Source organism: Bos indicus, chromosome 2, assembly GCF_029378745.1.
Source record: "Bos indicus isolate NIAB-ARS_2022 breed Sahiwal x Tharparkar chromosome 2, NIAB-ARS_B.indTharparkar_mat_pri_1.0, whole genome shotgun sequence".
Taxonomy (NCBI): Eukaryota; Metazoa; Chordata; class Mammalia; order Artiodactyla; family Bovidae; genus Bos; species Bos indicus.
The window spans coordinates 106,800,247-106,821,374 of NC_091761.1; the positions used below are offsets into that span (position 1 = coordinate 106,800,247).

A 21,128-nucleotide genomic window follows, 5' to 3' on the forward strand; every position below is an offset into this window, starting at 1 on the left:
GTTTTTGGGGCGGGGGGGCTGCCATGGGACAGGCTCTGAAAGGAGTGAGTGAGTAAAGGGAGATGGTTTTGATAGAACGGGCCTCTCAGGGGTCATCACCTGGGTCCCCATCTGTCTTCCAGAACTGGGCTCTCCTGGTGGTGAAGAGTGCCAGATCCCGCCTTTGGCATTCTTCTTATTCACTCTGGTACACATCTAGGGTCTGTATCTGCAAGCTGGGGGAGAACTGGGATCCCCTTTAATGGGCAGACTGAGGGGATCTAGGGAAAGAGGACCAGAAGCCTCTGGTGGTGTGCTGAGTTCTCAGGTCAGCCCTTGTCCTAATTCAGGGTGTGGGGAGTTTGTTTTTCTGTTTCTGGGAAATTTGAGGGTAGACTTATAAGGCCACCCAAACTCAAATGTTAACTTTATAAATGGTAGAATGTGATGAAAATATCCTTAGTAACATCAGATTTTGCTGTCATCAAAACTAGCTTCACCCCCACTAACACTGAAAAAACTTAGAATGGCATTTCCAATCAAACTTAGAGGGAGGTGAAGCAAAGCTTTGCCAAGGTTTCTCTTGGTATCCAACCACGTTTCTGCCTTTCTGATTCCTCTTGGAAAGCTAATGGTGAGGGTAAAGGGACAGAGGAAGGTTTGGGGTTCTGGGTTTTCCAGAATTGAGGGTAAGGCCCCCATCTTTCTCCAGAGAGAATGGAAGAGGACATAGCCAAATGGCTGGGATTCAGAGCCCCCAGTGTCCCCACAGTCCAAAAACTGCAGTGGAGAATGACTCTCCCATCAAGGTATGCAGAGCAAAGCATGAACGTTAGATTCAGGTACTCTGGGTTGGAAACCAGTGCTGTTGCTTAGAAGTTTACGATATAGGCCATCTTAGTCCCAGTGTCTTTACCTATGCAATGGGAATATAATTGTTTTAGTTATCCATTGCTGCATAACAAACAACCCAAAAGTAATTATTCCTCATGATCCTTTAGGTCAGGAATTTGTCAGGACTCAGCTGGGTGGTTCTGCTCTTTGTGACAGAGCTGTTGGTTGTAGTCATCCACTTGGCTGATTCTGCTGGTGGCTCTGCTGGGATGGACAGTCCAAAAGCCTTCACTCATGTATGTCCAGTGTCCCAGAGTTTCTCCAGTAGCCTCCTCTCCATGTGACCAGCTTGGGCTTCCTTACAGCATGGTGGCCTCAGCATAAAGCTGGATTTCAAATTATACTGTGCCAAACTTGAAGGCAGAAATTGCAAGTGTCTTGTTAGGGTCCAGCCTTGGAAGGTACCCAGCATCACTGTCATTCCCTTTTGGTTGACACAAGTCACAGAACCAGTCAAAATTCAAGGGGAGAAAACAGATTCCTCTTCTCAATGTGCTGAGTATTTGCTAAGTCACTTGTGTCGTGTCGGGTTCTTGGCGACCGTATGGACTGTAGCCTGCCAGGCTCCTCTGTCTGTGGAATTCTCAGTAGGACAAGGGCAACTTGTTACACCCATCATAATCTATCCACATCCTCAAATAATTTTAGGGCAGATTCTTTGAGATGTGCAAAGCACTTAGCATTTGATGCAATAATTTATGTCAGGTTTGTATTTAATAAATGGTAGTTACTGTGAGAAAGGGGATAGAGACCTGATGCTTTGCAGGCATTGGGCAGGCCTTGACTGCAAATGAAGATACCCAACTCAAACTAACTTAGGCCAAAGGGAATTAATTAGTGGATCTCATACCTGGAAATGGTTGGATGGCATCACTGATTTAATGGACATGAACTTGGGCAAATTCCAGGAGATAGTGAGGGACAGGGAGGCCTGAGTGCTGCAATCCATGAGATCACAAAGAGTTGGACATAACTTAGCAACTGAACAACAACAAAAATACCTGGGAAGTCCAGGTAAGTCTGAATTTAGGCACTGCTGAGCCCAGGGGCCCAAATGATTGACATCACCTCTCTCTCTCTCACCCTGACTCCCAGGTCGATTGTTTCTACTTGTCTGTCTCTCTTTTCATACTGTCCTTATTTTCTCCTGCTGCAGACAGACTTCCTCTATATGGCAGCCTTATGTCTACATTCTTAGACTCTTAGTGCCACTGACCCAAAAAAGATCAAAAAAGAATGGAATTCCCATCAGGAGTCCTAAGGAAGCTGGGATCAGGTCAACTTGACCCGCTTGCCTATCCTTGAACTAATAACAGTGCAGGGTGGGGTGTGTGTGTGGGAGACTTCCCTGGCGGTCTTGTGGTTAAGACTCCCCGCTCCCAATGTAAGGGGCATGGGTCCAGTCAGTGGGAACTAAGATTCCACATGCTCCATAGTGCAGGAAAAGAAAAAAAAACTAGTGTCCAGGGAAATGTACCACCACAACTGGCATTGGTAGCCCCCCTAGAACCACAGGGAACTGGGGCACAGCGAGGAGAGAAGATTTCTTCAAGTGAAAGAGAGGGAAGGGGAACTCATCCTGGGTATGACAGACCCTTTACATGGCTTCCAGGGCATCAGCTCTCCCCTGACAGTACCCCCTACACACACCTGTGTGACGTCACGTGGTTCAGCCCTCGAAGACCACATCGCTACCCCGGAGTGAAGCCTGTATGGAGAGGAAGTATTAGGCTGCAGTGAGAAGGAAAAGACATTTAGGTTTTCTTTTCTTTTCCAATCTTCTTCCTCCTGGCTCCCTCAAGTCAAATACCTGGGCTTCAGGGAAGTATCATGGAGAATTCGGACTCAGAATCTCTTGAACTAAGGGGTTTGGCTAACTTACCAAGGCGGGAGAATGGAGCCAGCATTGTGGGCCCATGGAAGAAAAATGAAGCACTGTACAGGATAGGGTTTTCATTCACATTTCTGCCTTCTCCAGGCTAAGCACCAAAGAATTGATGCTTTTGAACAGTGGTATTGGAGAAGACTCTTGACAGTCATTTGGCCTGCAAGGAGATCACACCAATTAATTCTAAAGGAAATCAACTCTGATTATTCATTGGAAGGACTGCTGCTGAAGGTGAAGCTCCAATACTTAGGCCACCTGATGTGAAAAGCCTGCTCATTGGAAAAGACCCTGATGCTGGGAAAGACTGAAGGCAGGAGGAGAAGGGGACGACAAGATGGTTGGGTGGCATCACTGACTCAATGAACATGAGTTTGAGAAAGCTCCGGGAGACGCTGAAGGACAGGGAAGCCTGGTGTGCTGCAGTCCATGGGGTCACAAAGAGTCAGAACAGACTGAGCGACTGAACAACTGCCTCCCCTGAGAGTTCCCTGGCTGGGTGCAACACTTACTGTTTAAAAAAAAAAAGTCTCCTGCACTTTTCTCAGAGGCCACCAGAGGGTGCACAGAGCCCAGCTTCCCTGTTAACACGGCTCACAGGACCTGCAGGACATCTGGGGAACTCAAGAGAGTTGTCAGTAAGAGAGGGTAGGATGGAAAGGAAGTAAGGAGACCCACGGACAGCTAGGTCAAGCTGCTAGGGATCCAGACTGTCTGAGACCTCTAGGCTGACCCAGATGTAGGGCTGGGATGCCTGCCTCTGTCTCTACTGCCGGGTTCTGGTGCCGGGTAGTGGTAGGAGGCGGTGATATGGGGTGTGGGATGCTGGATTTCCTCTTCTGTGATGCTAGGGAGGACAACTGAGGCAGTGGCAGAAACTGACACCATCCCTAGTAGGTTAAAAGGAATTCAGTGGGCGTAGCACGATAGCAGTGGGGGGTAAAAAGACCTAGTTTGCCAGCTTGAGCTGGGCCAAGTCAGTTCCCCTCTCTGAGCCTCAGTCTCCCCACTATGAAATGAGGGTACCTGATAGCACATGGTAAGAGTGCTTGCAGACTTTGAACGGGCACTCATGTGTTAGCGTCCATCTTCTGTGACCAGGAGAGACTGGGAACTACAGCAGGAGTCGGGGAACTGCCTTCTGTGAAAGGTGAGAGTGGTGGCCCGGGAGGCACCATTTTGACCATTATCCTGGTCCTCTTTAAGCTTGGAGGTGGCTCTGCATCATTGCCCTGAGGACTGGGATGGGGGCTGGAAGCAGAACTCAGAAATGCCCCAACACCATGACCACCCCACCTCCCCTGTCTTGCTCACCCAGCTGCCCAGCCTCAGGCACAGTCTGAGCCATCGAGGTCCCCTGCTGGCTGAGTGGTGGGGGACATGTGGAACTGGGGAGATGGGGGAAGAGCACAGAGGCACTCCAGATGTGTGCGTGACCACATCAGGAACGCCGGAACAAACAGGCAGAAGGGCGGGAGGCGGGAGGAAGGCCCAGGACTCAGGAAGCTCTTCCCCTCCCCTTCCGGACCTAACACACAGGGGTCTGGGAGACTGGAGCTGCCGGCTCTTCCCCCTTCCTTACCTTCCTGAGGGGACCATGGTCCCTGAGGCCTGGACAAGAGGACAAAGAGCTGCCTCATCACTCTGGGGCTCCTTCCCTCCCTTCTTCACAAAGCTAGCCTTCTCCAGCAGAGCATCAGGACTAAGCCTGGACTGGGCTCAGCTGGGGCCATGGGGGTCCCACCTGTTCTCACCCTGGTGCCTCCCTGGCCCTCCCTTCCCCGCAACCTCCGATGGAGCCGCCACAGCTGGAACCATTCTCCGGCGCTGCCTTTCATCCCTGGTCTCCCCCACCCCAAGTGGCCCCTGTAATTGTGGTCTCAGGCAGCGGCTGCGGGGGCTGGGGCTAGGCTGAGGGCCAGAGCCCAGGGCAGGGCCAGGGCGGGGCTTGGGGGCTGCTGATAGGGGCTTGCCCATGGCATGGGTCTTATGAGGTTGGGGCTCCAGCTGCAGACACCCTTTCAGGGTTTCATCTTCACATATGCCAAGGCCAGCCCACGTAAGCCCTCGCTTCCCAGGGCTAGGGAGAAGCGCCTCAGATGGGGCACTCCTGGACCCTCATGACAGCAGGCTAGTGCCATGCTTGAGTGCCAGCAAGGCTTGGGCATTGTTTGCTTCCTGGAGTTTTCAAAGAAAGGGTCTTCTCCCTCTCCCTTACATTTCTGTATTTCATGAATAGTGGTAGGGGAGCAAAGAGATCAGTCTTCATCTGATGAAGGCCAAAGGGAAAAAAAAAATCAGCCACTAAACCAAGTCAGTGGCATTTCCCAAATGTGGTCCCCTTGAAAAGCGCTTGAGACATTGGTTAGAACTGCAGACCCCCAGGTCTTCCCTCTGGAAAGGCTGATTCAGCTTCACAGAGTCCAGAATTGGAATTTCCCACAACGGCTTACCCCAGGGGAAACATACAATGCATCAAGTGTGGGACATGCTAGTGTGAATGCTAGATGCGGAGTAAGGAGGTCTGCAGCCTGGATTATGAACCCATTGCTCGAGCCTTTCTGGGCCTCAGTTTCCCCAGCAGCCAATGGGAGTATAGCTCCCCAGTCTGGCTTGTCCCTGCTGGTGCCCTCTCCCACTCTGGGCTCACGCCTCCTTCCTGGGTTGAGACTGGTTCTGCCCTGCCCCTCCCCATACCCTTCCCAAACCTTAGACCCAAGCTGTCGCTCTTCCTGCAGCCTGGTAGGGGAGAGTGGGGAGGGCAGGGGGCGGCTGGGGTCAAACCCGGCTCTGGCTGACGCAGACTGCTTTCTGCCCCCGGCTGTTTCCCTGCTGTCCAGCCAGACTGCTCCCCCCACTGCCCCACCCCCACCCCCAGCAGCCTCAAGCCCTTAATTCCTGACAGCTGCGGTGGCTCCCGGCAGAGATGGGGGAGAGGAGGAGGGAGATGCCGTCAGCCTGCTGTTGCTCAGGCCGCCACCACCACCTGACAGTCTAGGGACAGGGAAGGCCCCACCCTTCTCGTTCGATTCCCCAGGGGGGGCCAATTCCAGGAATGGGCCCCTTTTTGTCTCTGAGCCCAGAGGCTTTGGTCGTTTATCCTTAAGCCAGCAGGGGCTCTCTTCAGAGAGGGGGGCAGTGAGGTTGGGAGGGATGCATATGTATAGAGTGAGAGGCTTGTGCCCATTTTACAGAGGGGGATGTCAAGGCCACAGTGGGAATAGGTTTTGCTATCAGGGTGCAGGTTAGAGCCAGAAACAGAAGCTGGAGCCTCTGTCCCTGACTCTCTGGCTTTTGGGCCCTTACCTGGGTCCGGTACACTCAACATGCTAGGCAAAACCTAGTGTTCAGCTGGGATGTGAGGACAGAAAAGAATCCCAGAGAGGCGTGGCCCTGAGCCAGGAAGCTGGTGTTCCGGAGCTCCCAGAGGACCAAGAGACAGGGCCAAGGTGAGACCTGGGATATCTACAGGCTAGACATGGGGAAGGAGGACTCACTGTTGGGACTGCTGCTGCTATGCTCAAGTGGGCTTTGATTCAGCTCTTCCACTAACTTGCTGGGTGACCTTGAGTAAGTCATGACCCTTTCTGAGCCTCAGTATTTTCTTATGAAATAAAAGGGGATGAAATAAGATAACCTCAAAGCACACTTTTAGGATTAAAAGACTCTCTAATCCCTCCTCTTAGGGTATGCCACCCCTGGATGCTCTGCTCCCAGACAAGCATTCACTGGAGTCCCAGGACTTTTACCTTCACTGGCTCATTGATGAGATGAGGTGGGTCTCATTAACCTCATTTCACTGAGGCAGAGGGTGGCTTCGTTTCCAGGAGGCACCTGTTGAAGGTCACACAGCCAACAAGAGCAAGATCGGGGGGCTGCCAACCCCCTCTGCAGGACCCCACACCTGCCTCAGCAGCCAAGCCTGGGAAGTCCCTCCTGAGGTGGGGGAGGCGAGCAGAGGGCCAGCCCCTGCAGGTGTGTATATGCGGTGGGGGGTGGGGGGCGGGGGATGGCTCCCCAGCAGCTGCGGCTCAGTCAGGCGCACACACCTCGCAGTAACACACACCTTCCCACACAAACCAGCCAGCCGGCTCACTGGCACCGCCCTGGGCCTGATCGCGCAGACCCCAACACCTCTTCTCCCCACCCCTCCCCGCACGGTCTGCACAGCCGCTCCCACCCCAATGCTGAGCAGACACAGTGGCCTCGGGAGGAGTACACGCCTCTGCCCCCCTCCCCCGTCGTCGTGACGTCACGTGGGGTAGAGCCCTGAGACTCGGGGAGTAGGGGGGGGGGGGAAGGAAAGGGGAGGCGGCCCGAGCTCCCCGAGCCGGGACAGTCACTCACTCTTTTGGGCGGTGGGGCCGGGCACAGACAGCGCCGCCCCCCCGCTACTCCCCCCACCCCGCCGCCCGCCTCGCAAGCCCTCGGAAGCACAGGCTCACTGCGCTGTGCTCTGGGGGCTCCCCGGCACCCCAGCCTCTCTTCCCTAGCCCACAGCACCTCCGGGCCCCCCTTACACTCAAGAGGCACCAGGAGTTGTTGCAGGGGGGCCTCGGGAAATTCCCCGAACCCCTGTGCCAGGAGGTGCCCGGTGCGCCCGCCCGCCCGCCGCCCCCCCACCCGAGGGCGGTGCCCGGGGGCGCTGCCCCATGGAGCAGGGAGGCGGGCACCGTCTGCTCCGGGAGCCGTGACCCGAGTCGGAGCTGTGTGTCGCAGCCGCCCCGACCCCCCGCGGATCATGCGCCGTCGCCCCTGGCTCGCCGGTCCCACCGGGCTGTGAGCCCCCAACTCCTGGCCCATCACGGCCTGCGCGCGATGGGCAGCACTCACCCTTGCCCCTGGCTGCGGCTCCGACCTCGGCCCCAGCCGCGGCCCGCGCTCTGCGCTCTCCTCTTCTTCCTACTGCTGCTGGCTGCCTCCGTGCCCAGGTGAGCCCTCACCTTATGCCCCGCCCTCCTGGAGAGCTGGGACCCCCAGCCACAGGGGCCTCTGCGTGCCTGCTGGGGCAGGGGACCCTGAAAGGAGGGAGGGACGGTGTCGCAGGAAAGTGTTTGTGACCAATGAAAAGAGTACTCTCACAGGAGGGGATTGAACTGGTGACAAAATAAGGGCAGGCCAGGGAGACAGGGCAGTGCCCAGAAGAGTGATGGCTACTAGAGGGGGAAGTGTGTGTTTAGGGGGCAGCAAGTGCCAACCTGGAGTCCCTGCTATGCTGGCGGTACACACCTCACCCCAGGAGTAAGCTCAAATTGCCAAGCTTTACCTTGGAGATTGCCCCTAGGCAGAGGCAGGGGTTGGGAGCCCAAAGGGGGTTGCCCAGGTGGGGTCAATGAGAGATGGCAGCTAGAAGGGTTCTTAGGGTGCATATGCATGTGTATGTGTGTGTGTATTTCTGTCTGTGGTCAAGTGAGCCCAGCAAGCTGACTTGTAAACAGCAGTCTGTGTGTGCACATGTGTGGATACGAGGGCTCATGGATCAATGTATGTTCAGATGAACATGTGTGTGAACTTGTGAGTGTCCGTGTGTATGTATATAACTATGTCTGATGAAGTGTGCATGTGGGTAAGTGTTCCTGCATCTGTGTGTCCACTTCAATGTGTGCAGAAGTGTGTCTGCATGAATGTGACTGTCTGAAGCATACCGTTGGGAGTGGTCTCTGGGAGAACGCTTCGCTTGAGAGCATCAATGCCTGGGGATGTACTTATGAAATACTGTGTGTGCAGGCATACCGGATGTGTGCCCATTTGCACATGTTAATCGGTGTGGGTGTGCAGCCCTGTGGGCTGTCTTGGAGGGGAGGATGGTGAGAAGGTTGAGAAAAAGGAGAGTGCTTTGGGGGTATACTGATAGGCTCAACCCTCGAAAGCAGGGGTTGGAACTGAGGGATTATGGCCTTTGGGACAGTGTGTATAATTAGATGGGGCCCTCCTAGCCCCCAAAACGCTCACCCACCCCAACCCCACCTGCCTGCAGGTCTGCACCCAACGATATCCTGGGCCTCCGCCTCCCCCAGGAGCCCGTGCTCAACGCCAACACGGTGTGCCTGACATTGCCAGGCCTGAGCAAGCGGCAGATGGAGGTGTGTGTGCGCCACCCTGACGTGGCTGCTTCAGCCATCCAGGGCATCCAGATTGCCATCCATGAGTGCCAGCACCAGTTCCGGGATCAGCGCTGGAATTGCTCTAGTCTGGAGACTCGAAACAAGATCCCTTATGAGAGTCCCATCTTCAGCAGAGGTAGCTGCCTCTTACCCCTCACCCTTGCCCTGCCCACCCCATTCAGCACCCTCACTCCAGAACTGATCTACCAGCCATCCCCTAACCCACTCCCTCAAGCTGGCAAGCTCCCCAGATGCTCATCTCTTGGCCCTTGTTGCTCTCCTCCTGCCTCTTTCTGCTCTGGGCAAGTCCATGGTTGGGGGGAGGTGGGCAGTCAGACAAATGGGGCATATGTGGCTCCAGGCTGGGTTGTGTGGGATGCAGGTGGCAGGTTTCATGCCTGAGAACTGAACTCCTGGGTTATCCTGCCCTGAGATTGACTGCATAACTCAGGCCCAGGAAATACCCATATCGGTCACCTGTCTCAATTTACCCTATACCCAACTAGTAAATAGCATTTAGGATGAAGGGCCTGTGATGAAGTACCCAGAATCCACATGAACCTTTGCCCAACAGTGTAGGTGAGGGAAGCCTAAGCAGGTAAAACTATACTTCTGCAGAAGCCTTTCCCAGCGGGGAACACCACCAGCCTCTGTGTCATCCCTGCTGCCCTGCAAACCCTCTCTGAATCAGAGGCACTGGGTGTGTGCCTGTCTTCTGCCCAGTAGGCTTCACTTACCGTTCTGCCTATCCCTTTCCCCATCATGGCTGGGAGAAGCTGCAGCCTACTATCTGTCCGCCTCCCTGGACTTTTGGGTGACCCACCCGGACAATCCCGAGAGTGGCTTGGGCTGGAGATGGCAGGCGCTTTCCTCACTCAGTTCCACTCATACCCACCTCCTGCCCTGGTATTTTAAGCTTTGATCCAGGTCTTTGGAAAAAGATGGGGGTCTTGCCTCCTGGATGGACCTAACTGGGTATATCTCTCCTCCGTGCAACTACTTGGGTGGGACAGCGTGGGGACCTGATTCCTTGGGACTTGTACGATTCTCAGGTGACAGCAGAGGAGGCCAGGTACCCCTGTACTCGGTGGCCTTTGGGCCCAGGGGCTTTTGGGAGAGTCAGACTTTAATGTACCCTAATTTCAGAAAGAACTGAGTCAGGGGCATTCCCTGTCCACCAGGACCTCTCCGCGCATCCCCGGAGCCCCCAGACCAGGGTCTACCCCAGCTTCCCCCAGCCCAGCCCCTGGTCGCCCGCCCCGCCCCCGCGCGCTCTCCCTGCTCCCTCCCCCGCGCGCCCGGGGCGCTGTTTCTCCCGGCCGAGCCCAGCCCGACGCGTGTGGCGGCATGCAGCCGCGAACTAATCCCCGCGGGCCGCGGCAGACGGCTCCCGGCCCCAGCCGCGCGCCTCTCAAAGAGGGCGACCCCCCCACCCACCCGGTCCCGCGCTCCCGCCCCACCCGCCCCGCCGCCCCGGAGCCCCTCCAGCCGTCTGCCCGGAGAGGATGCCCGCGACCCCCCGGCCAATTGGCCGGCCCAACTCCGGCCCGACGCCCCGCCCTGGCCGCCCCCGCTGCCGCCTGGCTCACGGACACGAAGTGACAGGCCCCTGCATCTCTCCTGCCCCGGCCGGGCCGGGCCGGCGCTCCCCGCTGCCGGGCGCCCGAACCCACTCCGGGATTCTGGGTCACCCGCGCTCCCCGAAGTCCGGTTCTCGCCAGCGCTGGGCCCCGAGTTTGCTCCGGGTTCCGTTCTCTGAGGACTCGGGCACCCGTGTCTCTTAGGGGAGAGGCGAGGCTAGCTCTTCGCCCCTCTTCCCGGGGCCTCGGTGTCCCCTCTTTCCCTCTGATCCTCCTGCCCCCTCTAGACCGAGTGAACCCAGGCGCCCCGACTGCTTCGACCGGGGGGAGGCCCGTTCGGGCTGGTGGAGGACACGGGGGCTTTGCAGCTTGGGGGAGGCTTCGGAGCGGTGGAACCCCGCGGGGTTGGCACTGTGCCAGACGCTCCGGGTTCACCTGCAGTTTAATAAGCGGGAGGTGAGCTGGGGGGACGGGTAGGGGGGGAGGTGAGGTGTGGAGGGGGGAGACTTGCCGGGGCTAGCCGGCGCGGGGCGGCACCCAGCGCGGGGAGGGGGCGGGACAGCGCGGCTCCTGGACTCCTGTAGGGAGGCTGGGCTCCTGCCTTTGGCCTCAGAACACTGGCCTACCTCTATGGCTTCTGCCTCTCCCCCCGCCCCCACCTCCCCCATTGCAACACCTCATTTCTACCTTTCCATCCTCCTCGGAAGGCTTCTGGAAAGAAATGTCCACCCCCTACCCCTCTGCTCACCTCCCAGGGCCATCGTTGCCCTGCCTCACTCACTCCACACTCTTGAGGGACCATTTTCTTGGCCCATCACCTCAAGGACTAGCTAAATTTGAATCCCATGGGCCAGTCTTGGCGGTAAGGAGCCCCTGGACTGGATTCTTCCCCCAGTCTCCCTTCTTTTCAAGTCATAGATTGTCCATGAGGAGATCAGGTGACCCCAGTTTCCCCATATGGCATATCAGTATGGTGACCCCTCTTCTGACCCTGGCTGCCGTTGGAGTTCTCTTAAAGGTGTACTTGGGCTTCCCAGGTGGCTCAGTGGGTAAAGAACCCACCTGCTAATGCAAGAGACATAAGAGACGTGGGTTTGATCCCTGGGTGGTGAAGATCCCCTGGAGGAGGGCATGGCAACCTACTCCAGTATTCTTGCCTGGAGAATCCCCATGGACAGAGGAGCCTGGTGGGCTACAGGCCATGGGGTTGCAAAGAGTCGGGCAGAAGTGACTTAGCATGCACATGCATGCCGCTGCGTTTAAAATTCAGAGACTGCTACCAGGAGGTGGTCTCTCAGGTCTTCCACCTGAGTGCTGTCACTGTCATCTAATTGTCCTGACACTTTTCCTGTGATGGGTTGGCTGAAGGGATGGAGTTCTCATGAAGGAGGTAGAGGGAAGGGTGTTTGAGCACCTGGAGTGGGTGCTAGGGAAGCAGGACACACAGTAGGGCTTTCCCCAACCAAGCATAGGGAGGTGGGGCTGCTGGAACCTGGGAGTTGGGAGGCAGGGAGAGTGGGGTCTCTAGGGGACTAGAGTCCTAAATAAACTGTGAGAGGACCACCCCCATCTCAGAGGCAGCTGTGACCCAAGGATCCTGATATCCCCCACTTTCAGTTCTGAGGACTCACACGGTTGGTGCTTGGGTGGGTGAGATGCTGGACAAACATTGGCTAGAAGGGGCTCTTTATTATGTGGATTAAAGAACTCCATCTCTTACTCAGGATGCAGGGACCAGAGGGAGATTTGAGGAATGGGCTGTTTAGAGCTGGACTTGGGCACTGGAGTTAGAGGGGATGAGAGGACAGGGACAGATGTGGTGGAGAAAGTAGATCACGCAGCAGGTCCTGGAGCATTGGCACAGTTTAGGTACCGCCCTCCCTAAGGCCCAGACTCATTCAGAATGGATGGAAAGAGGGGGTGTGAGGCTCTGCAGTAAGCCAGGCTCCCAGCCCAGGAGAACCCAGCAATTTGAGAGTCTAGCCTCTGCTCTCCAAGGCCCCGGCTGTTTGTCTCTCACCTCCCTTTTACATTTCACCCTCAGGGAGTCTTGTTTTTATGCGTGGGCTTGGGATATGTGATGGTACTCACATGGGGAGACTGAGGCACAGGCAGTCATATCCTAATGATTATCCTAACCATAATCCTAGTCATATCCTAACAGGATCACCTAAAGTCCTGTTAGTCTCATTTGTTTAGTCACTAAGTTGAGTCCGACTCTTTGGCAACCCCTTGGACTGTAACCCACCAGGTCCCTCTGTTCATCGGGTTTCCCAGGCAAGAATAATGGAGTGGGTTGCCATTCCCTTCTCCGGAAGGAGACCTTTCCAACCCAGGGATCGAACAAATTACCCAAAACATATTAAGTACTTGCTGTGTGCTGATCACTGTTCTGAAGCACTTTACCTATACTGTAGGGTCTTCAAACAAATCCCATGCAGTAGGTTCTATCATTATCCGCCTTTTATAAATGAAGCTTAGAGAGGTTGGGTAACTTGCCATTAGTCACACAGCTTGCACATGAGCTGCAGAGCCAGGACTCAAGTGTAGGCCAGCTGTTCTTAGAAATTGCACTCAACCCCCTGCATACTGCCTCCTAAGCTGCAAGGCCACCATGATCTCCTACCCGGTGCCCAGAGGTGAACTGGTACAACGGAGAAGTAATCCAAAAAATGGAACTGACATGCACACATGTACACACGCACTCTCACATACCAACACCTACCCATAATTGTGAAGATGTGACTGTACATTCAGTGTCACCCCTAAGTGTTCCCACATATAGGTAACCCTCTTTCTCTCTCTCTCCCAGGCCGGGAACATGAACACACACAGATTATTTGCATACAGATTATTTGTGTGGAGGGAATGGAGACCAGACTTCTCCACCTCTCCTCCTTCTTTGACTTGAATGGGCAGGTCCCAAGCTTCTCTAAACCTTCCTAGTTCCCACCGGCTCCCGAGTCATCTCTCCTCCACACTTCCCTGCCCTCCAAACCTCCTCCCCCAGCCCCTTCCCCGGCCGTTGGCTGCGTCCTGTAGCAGCAGCTGACTCCAGTTAGATGCTGGCAGTCCCTGTCCCAGATCAAAGGCAGGGCGGCTAATTGTGCGTCTTAACGAGCCCCCACCCCCCAGTGCTCCGGGCAGCCCAGCTGGCCAAGGCCCCACCCCTCTCCCCCTCCAGCTGGCCAGATGGCACTGTGCCTGCGTCTGCCCCAGACAGTTGGGGCCAGGACCGAAACTGGGGCCCAGAATGGGAGCTGGGGGCAGACCCAATAGGCTGGACTTCTCTGAATGCTTGGAGCAGAGGATGACCATATAAGCCCTGCCTGGTCACTCCTACACGTGGCTGTGAGAGGTGCCAGAGGCCATGGGATGGTGTCTTTAGCTGCCCGGGGTTGGTAGGGGTGTTCTCTGTAGGCTGTGGACTACATTTCTCCAGACTCCTCTAGGCAAGCCCTTGAATGTAATGGAGCCTGGAAGATGGTGGTTGGGTTGGCCCAGCACATCTCCTGGAACCAGCAACTTGCTCTTGCCTGGTGTTATGCATAGACAAGGTCAGAGGACTGGGAACTGTGCTATCTGGGTTTCTAACTCAGCAGCAGGTCTTCTCCAGAGCCAAATGTCCTTCAGTAGAAAGTGGCCAGGCCTGGGAGCTGGTAGAGCTGGGGCTGGGCCCAGCTCCATTACCCCTCTTTTGTACTGTGTGTGTGTGTGTGTGTGTGTGTGTGTGTGTGTGTGTGTGTGTGTTGGGAGGGGTGCTTTCTGGGCTGCCTCTGGTGGTCTATATATGGCCATTTGTCCTAGAAGCAGGCTGATGACTCCCCCACCCCAAGCAATAAGTGCTCAGGGTCCCACAGATAAAAGGCAAGGGATAAATACAGGGTGTGCGCCTCAGCTAGAGTCTGCCTTTCTTTCCCTTGGGTCCCACCTCCCAAGGCATTGTCTACTCTTCTGGCCCCTTCTGAGGGCTCCTGCCTATTCTCTATTCCTTCCTGTTTCCTCAGAGCTAGTTTTTTCTTAGAAAAGGTCCTGAGATGTCATCAGCTGGAATGAGAAGCTAAAGAGGGATCATCTGCTTTATGGGCTTCTGGTGACCCAAGTGAGCCATGAGCTGCAGAGCTCCAGGCCTGGCTGGGGAAACAAGAGCAATAGCCTGAAACTGCAGCAGCGGTGGGTGAAGTCAGACAGCAGGAAGGAACTTCTCAATAATATCAAGTGTTTATGTAGTCCTTACTAGGAGTAAGGTATTATCCTAAGCATTTTAAATTTCTTAACTCAGTTCTTGGAACAACAATAAGACAGATGTTTTACAGATGAGAAAATTGAGGCACAGAGAGGTCAAGTCACTTGGCCAAGGTCACATAGCTATTACCAGCTAGTAAGTGGAAGAGCCAAGATTGAAACCCAGGCAGTCTGGCTCCAGAGTTCATATTCTTTTACACATCTTGTTTTTTGTTTTTGTTTTTTTTGCCAGGCAGGGAGAGGGGACAGGGCCCTGTGATGCAGAGGGTGAGCATTAGGGGTGGGACTGGGTGAGGGTCTCTGTCCAGTCCTGGTTGGCTCTCTGGGGTCAGTGAGGCCTCCAAGCCCTCTCAGTCTTGATGCTGAGGTAGTAGGATCCAGAGTTTTTTCTTCTGAATCTCTGGCCTCTCCTAAGTCATCAGCTCCCAGCCGAGTTCTGGCTTCCCCACAGGTATCTGTGGCTCAGCTGAATCTCCTGCTCATGTGGGAGCTGTTATTGCCCTTGGTTTCTCCCACTGCTCAGACTCTCTCTGGTTCAGAGGCTGGTCAGAGACCTGCCCTTTGCCAGTCCTTTCTCAGATGCAGAATGAGATGTAGCTTGCAGGTCCAGAAGCCCAACCCTCCTCTGCAAGTAGGACTCCCCCTGCCACAGACCCAGAGGATGGCTCAAGCTGGGAATGTCAAGGAGGAGGAGCAGTGTAGACAAGTCCTGGGCTCCTGAGAGTCACCCATCTTGGAAGCTTTGCACCCCTGAGCATCTCATGAAGGCATCTGCCTTAGCTAACCATTCCTTCTCAGTGTCCAACATGACTACTCTTAACCCCGAGTCAGCAGGGGGCTCACTCCTAGCATCCTTGAGACAACCTCTTCAGCTGACCTGAAGACACCGCAGGCAGGGTGGCTGGGCAATGCCCTTTTCTGAGCAGACTTTCTGGGATGTCACGTGGGCAGGGAAGGGGGAAATTCCGCTGGTTCTTCTCCCTCCCTCTGGTACCTGGCCATCAGAGGGTGTTCCATGATGTGCCCAAGCTGGTGGCTGCAGTCAGGATATCTTGGGGCTGGGAACCTTAGGAGGACACCATCTCCTCTTACTTACCCTTCTGCCCATTACCATCCCCTGGGGCCCAGCATTCCATCACTGGTTTTTTTTTAGGTTAAAATTTGCCTTCTTTCTGCAGGCTTATCATAAAATTGCAAATATTGCATGAGATAATAACTTAAGTCTTTGATGGCAAAAAAAAAAAAAAAAAATTGTTTACTAGATGGTGTCTGTCCAACGGGAGAGCTGTAGACACAAACTCTGAGCTTGCTAAGGGTGAAGGGAAAGGAGTTCAAAAAGGAGGGCTGTGGGGGAGACCTCCCGCATTCCATCCCGCGTGCAGAACTTCCAGCGGCGTAATTTCTGACCCTCTCTGAGTCTATGTCCTTGTACCAGATCCCTCCCCCGCCCAACACTGGGCCTCTGCTTCCCCTCGGTGCGGTGAGAAAGCTGGGTGGGGAGGGCAGAGGGATGGGATATAAAGGCCCTTCAAAGGCCGTAAAACCCGCATTTCTACGCCCAGGTTTCCGAGAAAGTGCATTCGCCTACGCCATCTCGGCAGCCGGCGTGGTGCACGCGGTATCCAACGCCTGCGCCCTGGGCAAACTGAGGGCCTGCGGCTGCGACGCATCCCGGCGTGGCGACGAGGAGGCCTTCCGTCGGAAGTTGCACCGCCTGCAGCTGGAAGCGCTGCAGCGCGGCAAGGGCCTGAGCCACGGAGTTCCCGAGCACCCTGCCCTGCCCCCGGCCAGCCCCGGCCTGCAGGACTCCTGGGAGTGGGGCGGCTGCAGCCCTGACGTGGGTTTTGGAGAGCGCTTCTCTAAAGACTTTCTGGACTCCCGGGAACCTCACAGAGACATCCATGCGCGCATGAGGCTCCACAACAACCGAGTAGGGAGGCAGGTGAGCGCCCCACCCCGCTGGGCCGGCTCAGACCCCTTTGCCTAGGGCCCCTCCCCTCCTCCGGGCTCATCTCTCCTTTGGAGACCGTACCACTATCCCTAACTCAGCAACTTATCGTTGTGTGTGCTTAGTCTCTCAGTCGTGTCCGACTCTTTGCGACCCCATGGACTGTAGCCCTCCAGGCTCCTCTGTCCATGGGGATTCTCCAGGCAGGATTACTGGAGTGGGTTGCTATGCCCTCCTCCAGGGGATCTTCCCAACGCAGGTCTCTTGCAGGCAGATTCTTTACTGTCTGAGCCACCAGGGAAGCCCCAACTTATCATTGCCCCCTCCTAATTTGGTCATCAAATGTGTGTTGGCTAGCTACTGTGTGCCAGGCACCAGACTAGGCCTGGGGCTATGAGGGCAAAACAGCCTCTGCCCTGGAAGAGCTTCCCCTCTGCTGAGCAGCCTGATCCTCCCAGTTCCTGCTGTGAGCAGAGGGGAGAGCTCTGGGTTGCAGTCAGGACCTCCAAGTCTAGGCCTAGCTCTGCCACTCAGTCTCCCCGTCTATAAAGTTAGAAGGTTGAACTGGATGATCCGTAAGGCTCCCTAGTGTGAATGTTCCATGATTCTGTTTCCCTGTGCATAGACACCCCTCCTCTCCCAGGCTTTCTGTGCAGAATGAGAAATTCCTGCAAAGGGAGATTCCCTGGGGCCACAGTGGTACTGTTGTGTTTTCATCCTCATTTCTCTGCATCCCCGCCACCTCCAATATTCATACTCCCTCAAAGGTCATTCATTTTAAAGGGGGGAGAAGAAGAGGAGAGGGAGGAGGAGGATAAAGGGGGAGGAGAAGGAAAGGGAGGAAGAGAAAGGAGAAGAGGGGGAGGAAGATGAAGAAGAGGAGAGGGAGGAAGGGGAGGGGAGGAGGAGAGGGAGAGGACAGAAAGGAAGAAACAAAGGGACGGAGATGTGGAGGAAAGAAAGAAGGGAAAGTAATAGCACACATTCAATTTATTGAGTCCTTTCTCTGTTAGGCATTGTTCTGGAGCAGTATACTGTATATTAGCGTATTTCACTTACACCTACCTATGAAGGTTCTATTGTTCACCTCATGTTCAGATATGGAAAGTCAGGCACAAATAAACTAAGAAGCTTGGCTAAGGTGATGCAACTAATGAGAAAGTGGCAGAGGCAGGATTCATCTCCAAGCAGTTGAGTCCTGAACCCTTTATTCTATAGTGTAGTCTACGTGAAGATGCCTCCCTAACCCTAGTGGTAGCTCAGCACCATCTTTTCTTGGCTGCTCAGCCCCCTGTCCCTTCTCTCGGCCCTGCCCAGTCTGCTCAGGCCTTGTGTCTGGCTTCCCCTCACTCTGGCTGGCACTTTCTCCATCTCACTCCCCTTTCTCCTGGCTTCTCAGCCCAGGCCGGTTCACCTCCTTCTTCCATAAAGACTGGAGCTGATTCAGCTCTCCCATCATGACTGAGAGGTGAGGTAAACTGAGGCATACCCACCCTCAGGTCACATCCAGCTCCCACCCAGTTCTGCCCTGTTCATGCAGCTCTTTTCCCAAGCGTCCATTACTACCTCAGCCCATACCGACAGTGCCTCCTTCTCCTTGTTAAACTGGTTAATTAATGGCTGCTGCCTGTGGGAAGCAGATGTTCTGGAGCTGTTGGCCTGGGGAGGCACTGGGCTGCTTTCCACGTGGTGTTGACACCACAGGCTGCACATACAAGCTGCAGAGCCTTTTAAGACTTGGAGGAATGAGGTCCCTCTCTTATGGCCCTATTGCCGAGGTTTGAGGGCCCCAGATCATTGCTTTGTGTTTTTGGAGTGGAGCAGGGGGAGGGACATGTGGCCAGTTTCCTCTGGGGTCTCTGGTGAGGATAACGTGAAGGGGCTCTTTGGGAGGAGACTCAGGAGAGCAGGCTAAGGGCTGGGCAAGAAGTGGGTAGGTTGTATTAAGGTAACTAGCTCCCTTGGAGGCCCGGGAACCTCTCTCCACTTTCATTGCCCTGGGGGTCTGGCTCTTTGTGTTTCCTTTGGTTCTGTATTCAGGTAGAGACTTTGGCTCCTGTTGATGCTGTTTCCTAGGAGGAATGGTGGCACTCAGTGCTGGGCAGAATAAGCCCCAGCCTGTATGATGGGGAGGAGGGGAAGGGAAATCTCTCCAGCCCCTGGCCCTCCCCTTAGGCTTCTTGCAAAGTGCTACAGGGCCCAGAGGAAGAAAGAGGCTTTCTCAGACTCCCCACAGTCTCTGCTCACAGCCTGGAGTGAGGCCAGAGGCTTTGGGCTGGGAGGTAGTGGGGCCAGCACACCCCTGCTCCTGGTCCCCACCTGAGGGTTGGAAGAAGAGGGAATTTCCCTGAGGATCTGGGATCCCCCTCAGGAAGCAAGAGCCTCCAGCCCTAAGGGCCCCCTGCAGCTGCTGGGAAAGGCGGAGGGAGAGGAGGAGTGCAGGAAGGAGGGAATTCCCCTGGGGTCTGACGGGGTGGGAGGTGGAAGACAGAACAGCAGAAGAGTAGGCAGAACTCTTTTCCTGATTGCCTGGTTGAGAAGCTGTGCCACGCACCCACCGGCTTCGGGCCTCAGCCTTTGCCTCCGTTCAATGGGAGTTGGTTTGCAAAGCCTCTGAGATTCTCCCAGGCCAAGGTCTGCGTGGGGAGGAGGGCAGTGGGGCCGGCCGCGGGCGTCACCCTCCCCCGTGCCTCCCTCTGCAGGCGGTGATGGAGAACATGCGGCGGAAGTGCAAGTGCCATGGCACGTCAGGCAGCTGCCAGCTCAAGACTTGCTGGCAGGTGACGCCCGAGTTCCGCGCGGTGGGGGCGCTGCTGCGCAGCCGCTTCCACCGCGCCACGCTCATCCGCCCGCACAACCGCAACAGCGGACAGCTGGAGCCCGGTCCCGCGGGGGCACCCTCGCCCGCCCCGGGCCTTCCGGGGCCACGGCGCCGCGCCAGCCCCGCCGACCTGGTCTACTTCGAGAAGTCGCCCGACTTCTGCGAGCGGGAGCCGCGCCTGGACTCGGCGGGCACCGTGGGCCGCCTGTGCAACAAGAGCAGTGCGGGCCCTGATGGCTGCGGCAGCATGTGCTGTGGCCGCGGCCACAACATCCTTCGGCAGACACGCAGTGAGCGCTGTCACTGCCGCTTCCACTGGTGCTGCTTCGTGGTCTGTGAGGAGTGCCGCATCACTGAGTGGGTCAGTGTCTGCAAGTGAGCCGACGGCTCTCCTCCCTCAGGCTGCTCCTCTGTGGCGTGCGATCTTGGCCGAACATCACCTTGGTTCCTGGGAGTGGAGGCTGGACCACGAGATTTTATAGGAACCTCCCAGCCCTGAGGTCATCAAGACTTCAATCACAGGACAGTTCAGGCTTGCTTGGACCTCCCCACTCACTTCTGTGGTCTCCAGGACAGATTTTGCCTCCCGGATATCTGCCCCAAGCTCAGACAGCTCCGTTGGGCTGGGGGTTGCCCCACACTTTAGGGCAGCGTCAGCCAGGCATGCTCTGGGCTTGCTCCTTTATCTCTTCACCTCTTCCCCTGGAGTGGGAGGAAACCAATGGAACTGGTGGGTAGGGGGAGGAGGAATACAAAGAAGAAATGGCCATCACTGAGCTGAAGTGTTTCTGCAGAGGCCTCAGAGGTTCTCCTCCACCGGCCCCTGCCCCTCCTCGTTCATTTAACAAATATTTATTTTGCACTCTTTGTGGCCTGGCACTCTGAGGGGATGAGAGGTGCTGGGAATACAGATGTGAATAAGAGACACAGCACCTACCCTCTTGGAGTTTACATTCTGGCTGGGGAAGATGGGCAATAAATAAGAAAATGCACAAGCAAGGACATTTCAGGCAATGCTGTGTGATGTGAAGAAAATAAAGCAAGGTGCTGGATGTAGAATGATTTGTGGGGAGTGGGGCCCCTTTAGGTAAACCTGCTGGTCGGAGAGAACTGCACTCTGAGACCTCATGATAAGGAAAGCTGTGCTAAAATATTTGTGTACAATATGTATGCTAAGTCGCTTCAGTTGTGTCTGACTCTTTGCGAGTCCATGGGCTATATGTAGCCTGCCAGGCTCCTCTGTCCATGGGGGTTCTCCAGACAAGAATACTGGTGTGGGTTGCCATGCCCTCCTCCAGAGGATCTTCCCAACCCAGGGATTGAACCCAGGTCTCCCAGATTGCAGGCAGATTCTTTACTATCTGAGCTACCAGGGAAGCCCAAGAATACTGGAATGGGTAGCCGATCCCTTCTCCAGGGGAACTTCCCGACCCAGGAATCTAACTGGGGTCTCCTGCATTGTAGGCGGATTCTTTGCCAGCTGAGCTATCAGGGAAGCCAGAGCCATGCACAAATTGAGGGTTAAGGGCTTTCCAGGCAGAGGCCATGTGAATGCAAAGGCTCTGAGGTCAGAAAGATCTCAAAAGGAACAGCAAAGAGGCCAGTGTGATTGGAGGGAAGAAATCAAGGGACAGATGTCGGAAAGGAGCTGCCCAGGTTGGGGTAGGGGAAT

The 21,128-nt window shown here is 55.5% G+C and overlaps 1 protein-coding gene and 1 long non-coding RNA gene across 3 annotated transcripts; one reads left to right on the forward strand and one right to left on the reverse strand.

Moving 5' to 3' along the window:
* Nucleotides 1-2: 2 nt before the first annotated feature.
* On the reverse strand, nt 3-7,771 carry LOC139177378 (uncharacterized). Of its 2 annotated transcripts, XR_011561830.1 has the most exons (5): nt 7,592-7,771; nt 6,508-6,592; nt 2,756-2,918; nt 2,524-2,581; nt 3-1,446 (listed from the first exon to the last, which is right to left on the reverse strand). It is a non-coding gene; the product is annotated as an uncharacterized lncRNA (long non-coding RNA). The 2 variants fall into 2 exon arrangements; XR_011561829.1 differs by having other exon boundaries at nt 3-2,581.
* Nucleotides 7,100-20,458, forward strand: WNT10A (Wnt family member 10A). Its single transcript, XM_019976975.2, has 4 exons — nt 7,100-7,689; nt 8,736-8,998; nt 16,250-16,629; nt 19,338-20,458. The coding sequence occupies exons 1-4, from the start codon at nt 7,577-7,579 to the stop codon at nt 19,833-19,835; spliced, it is 1,254 nt and encodes a 417-aa protein (XP_019832534.1). The 5' UTR covers nt 7,100-7,576; the 3' UTR covers nt 19,836-20,458.
* The last annotated feature ends 670 nt before the right edge of the window (nt 20,459-21,128 follow it).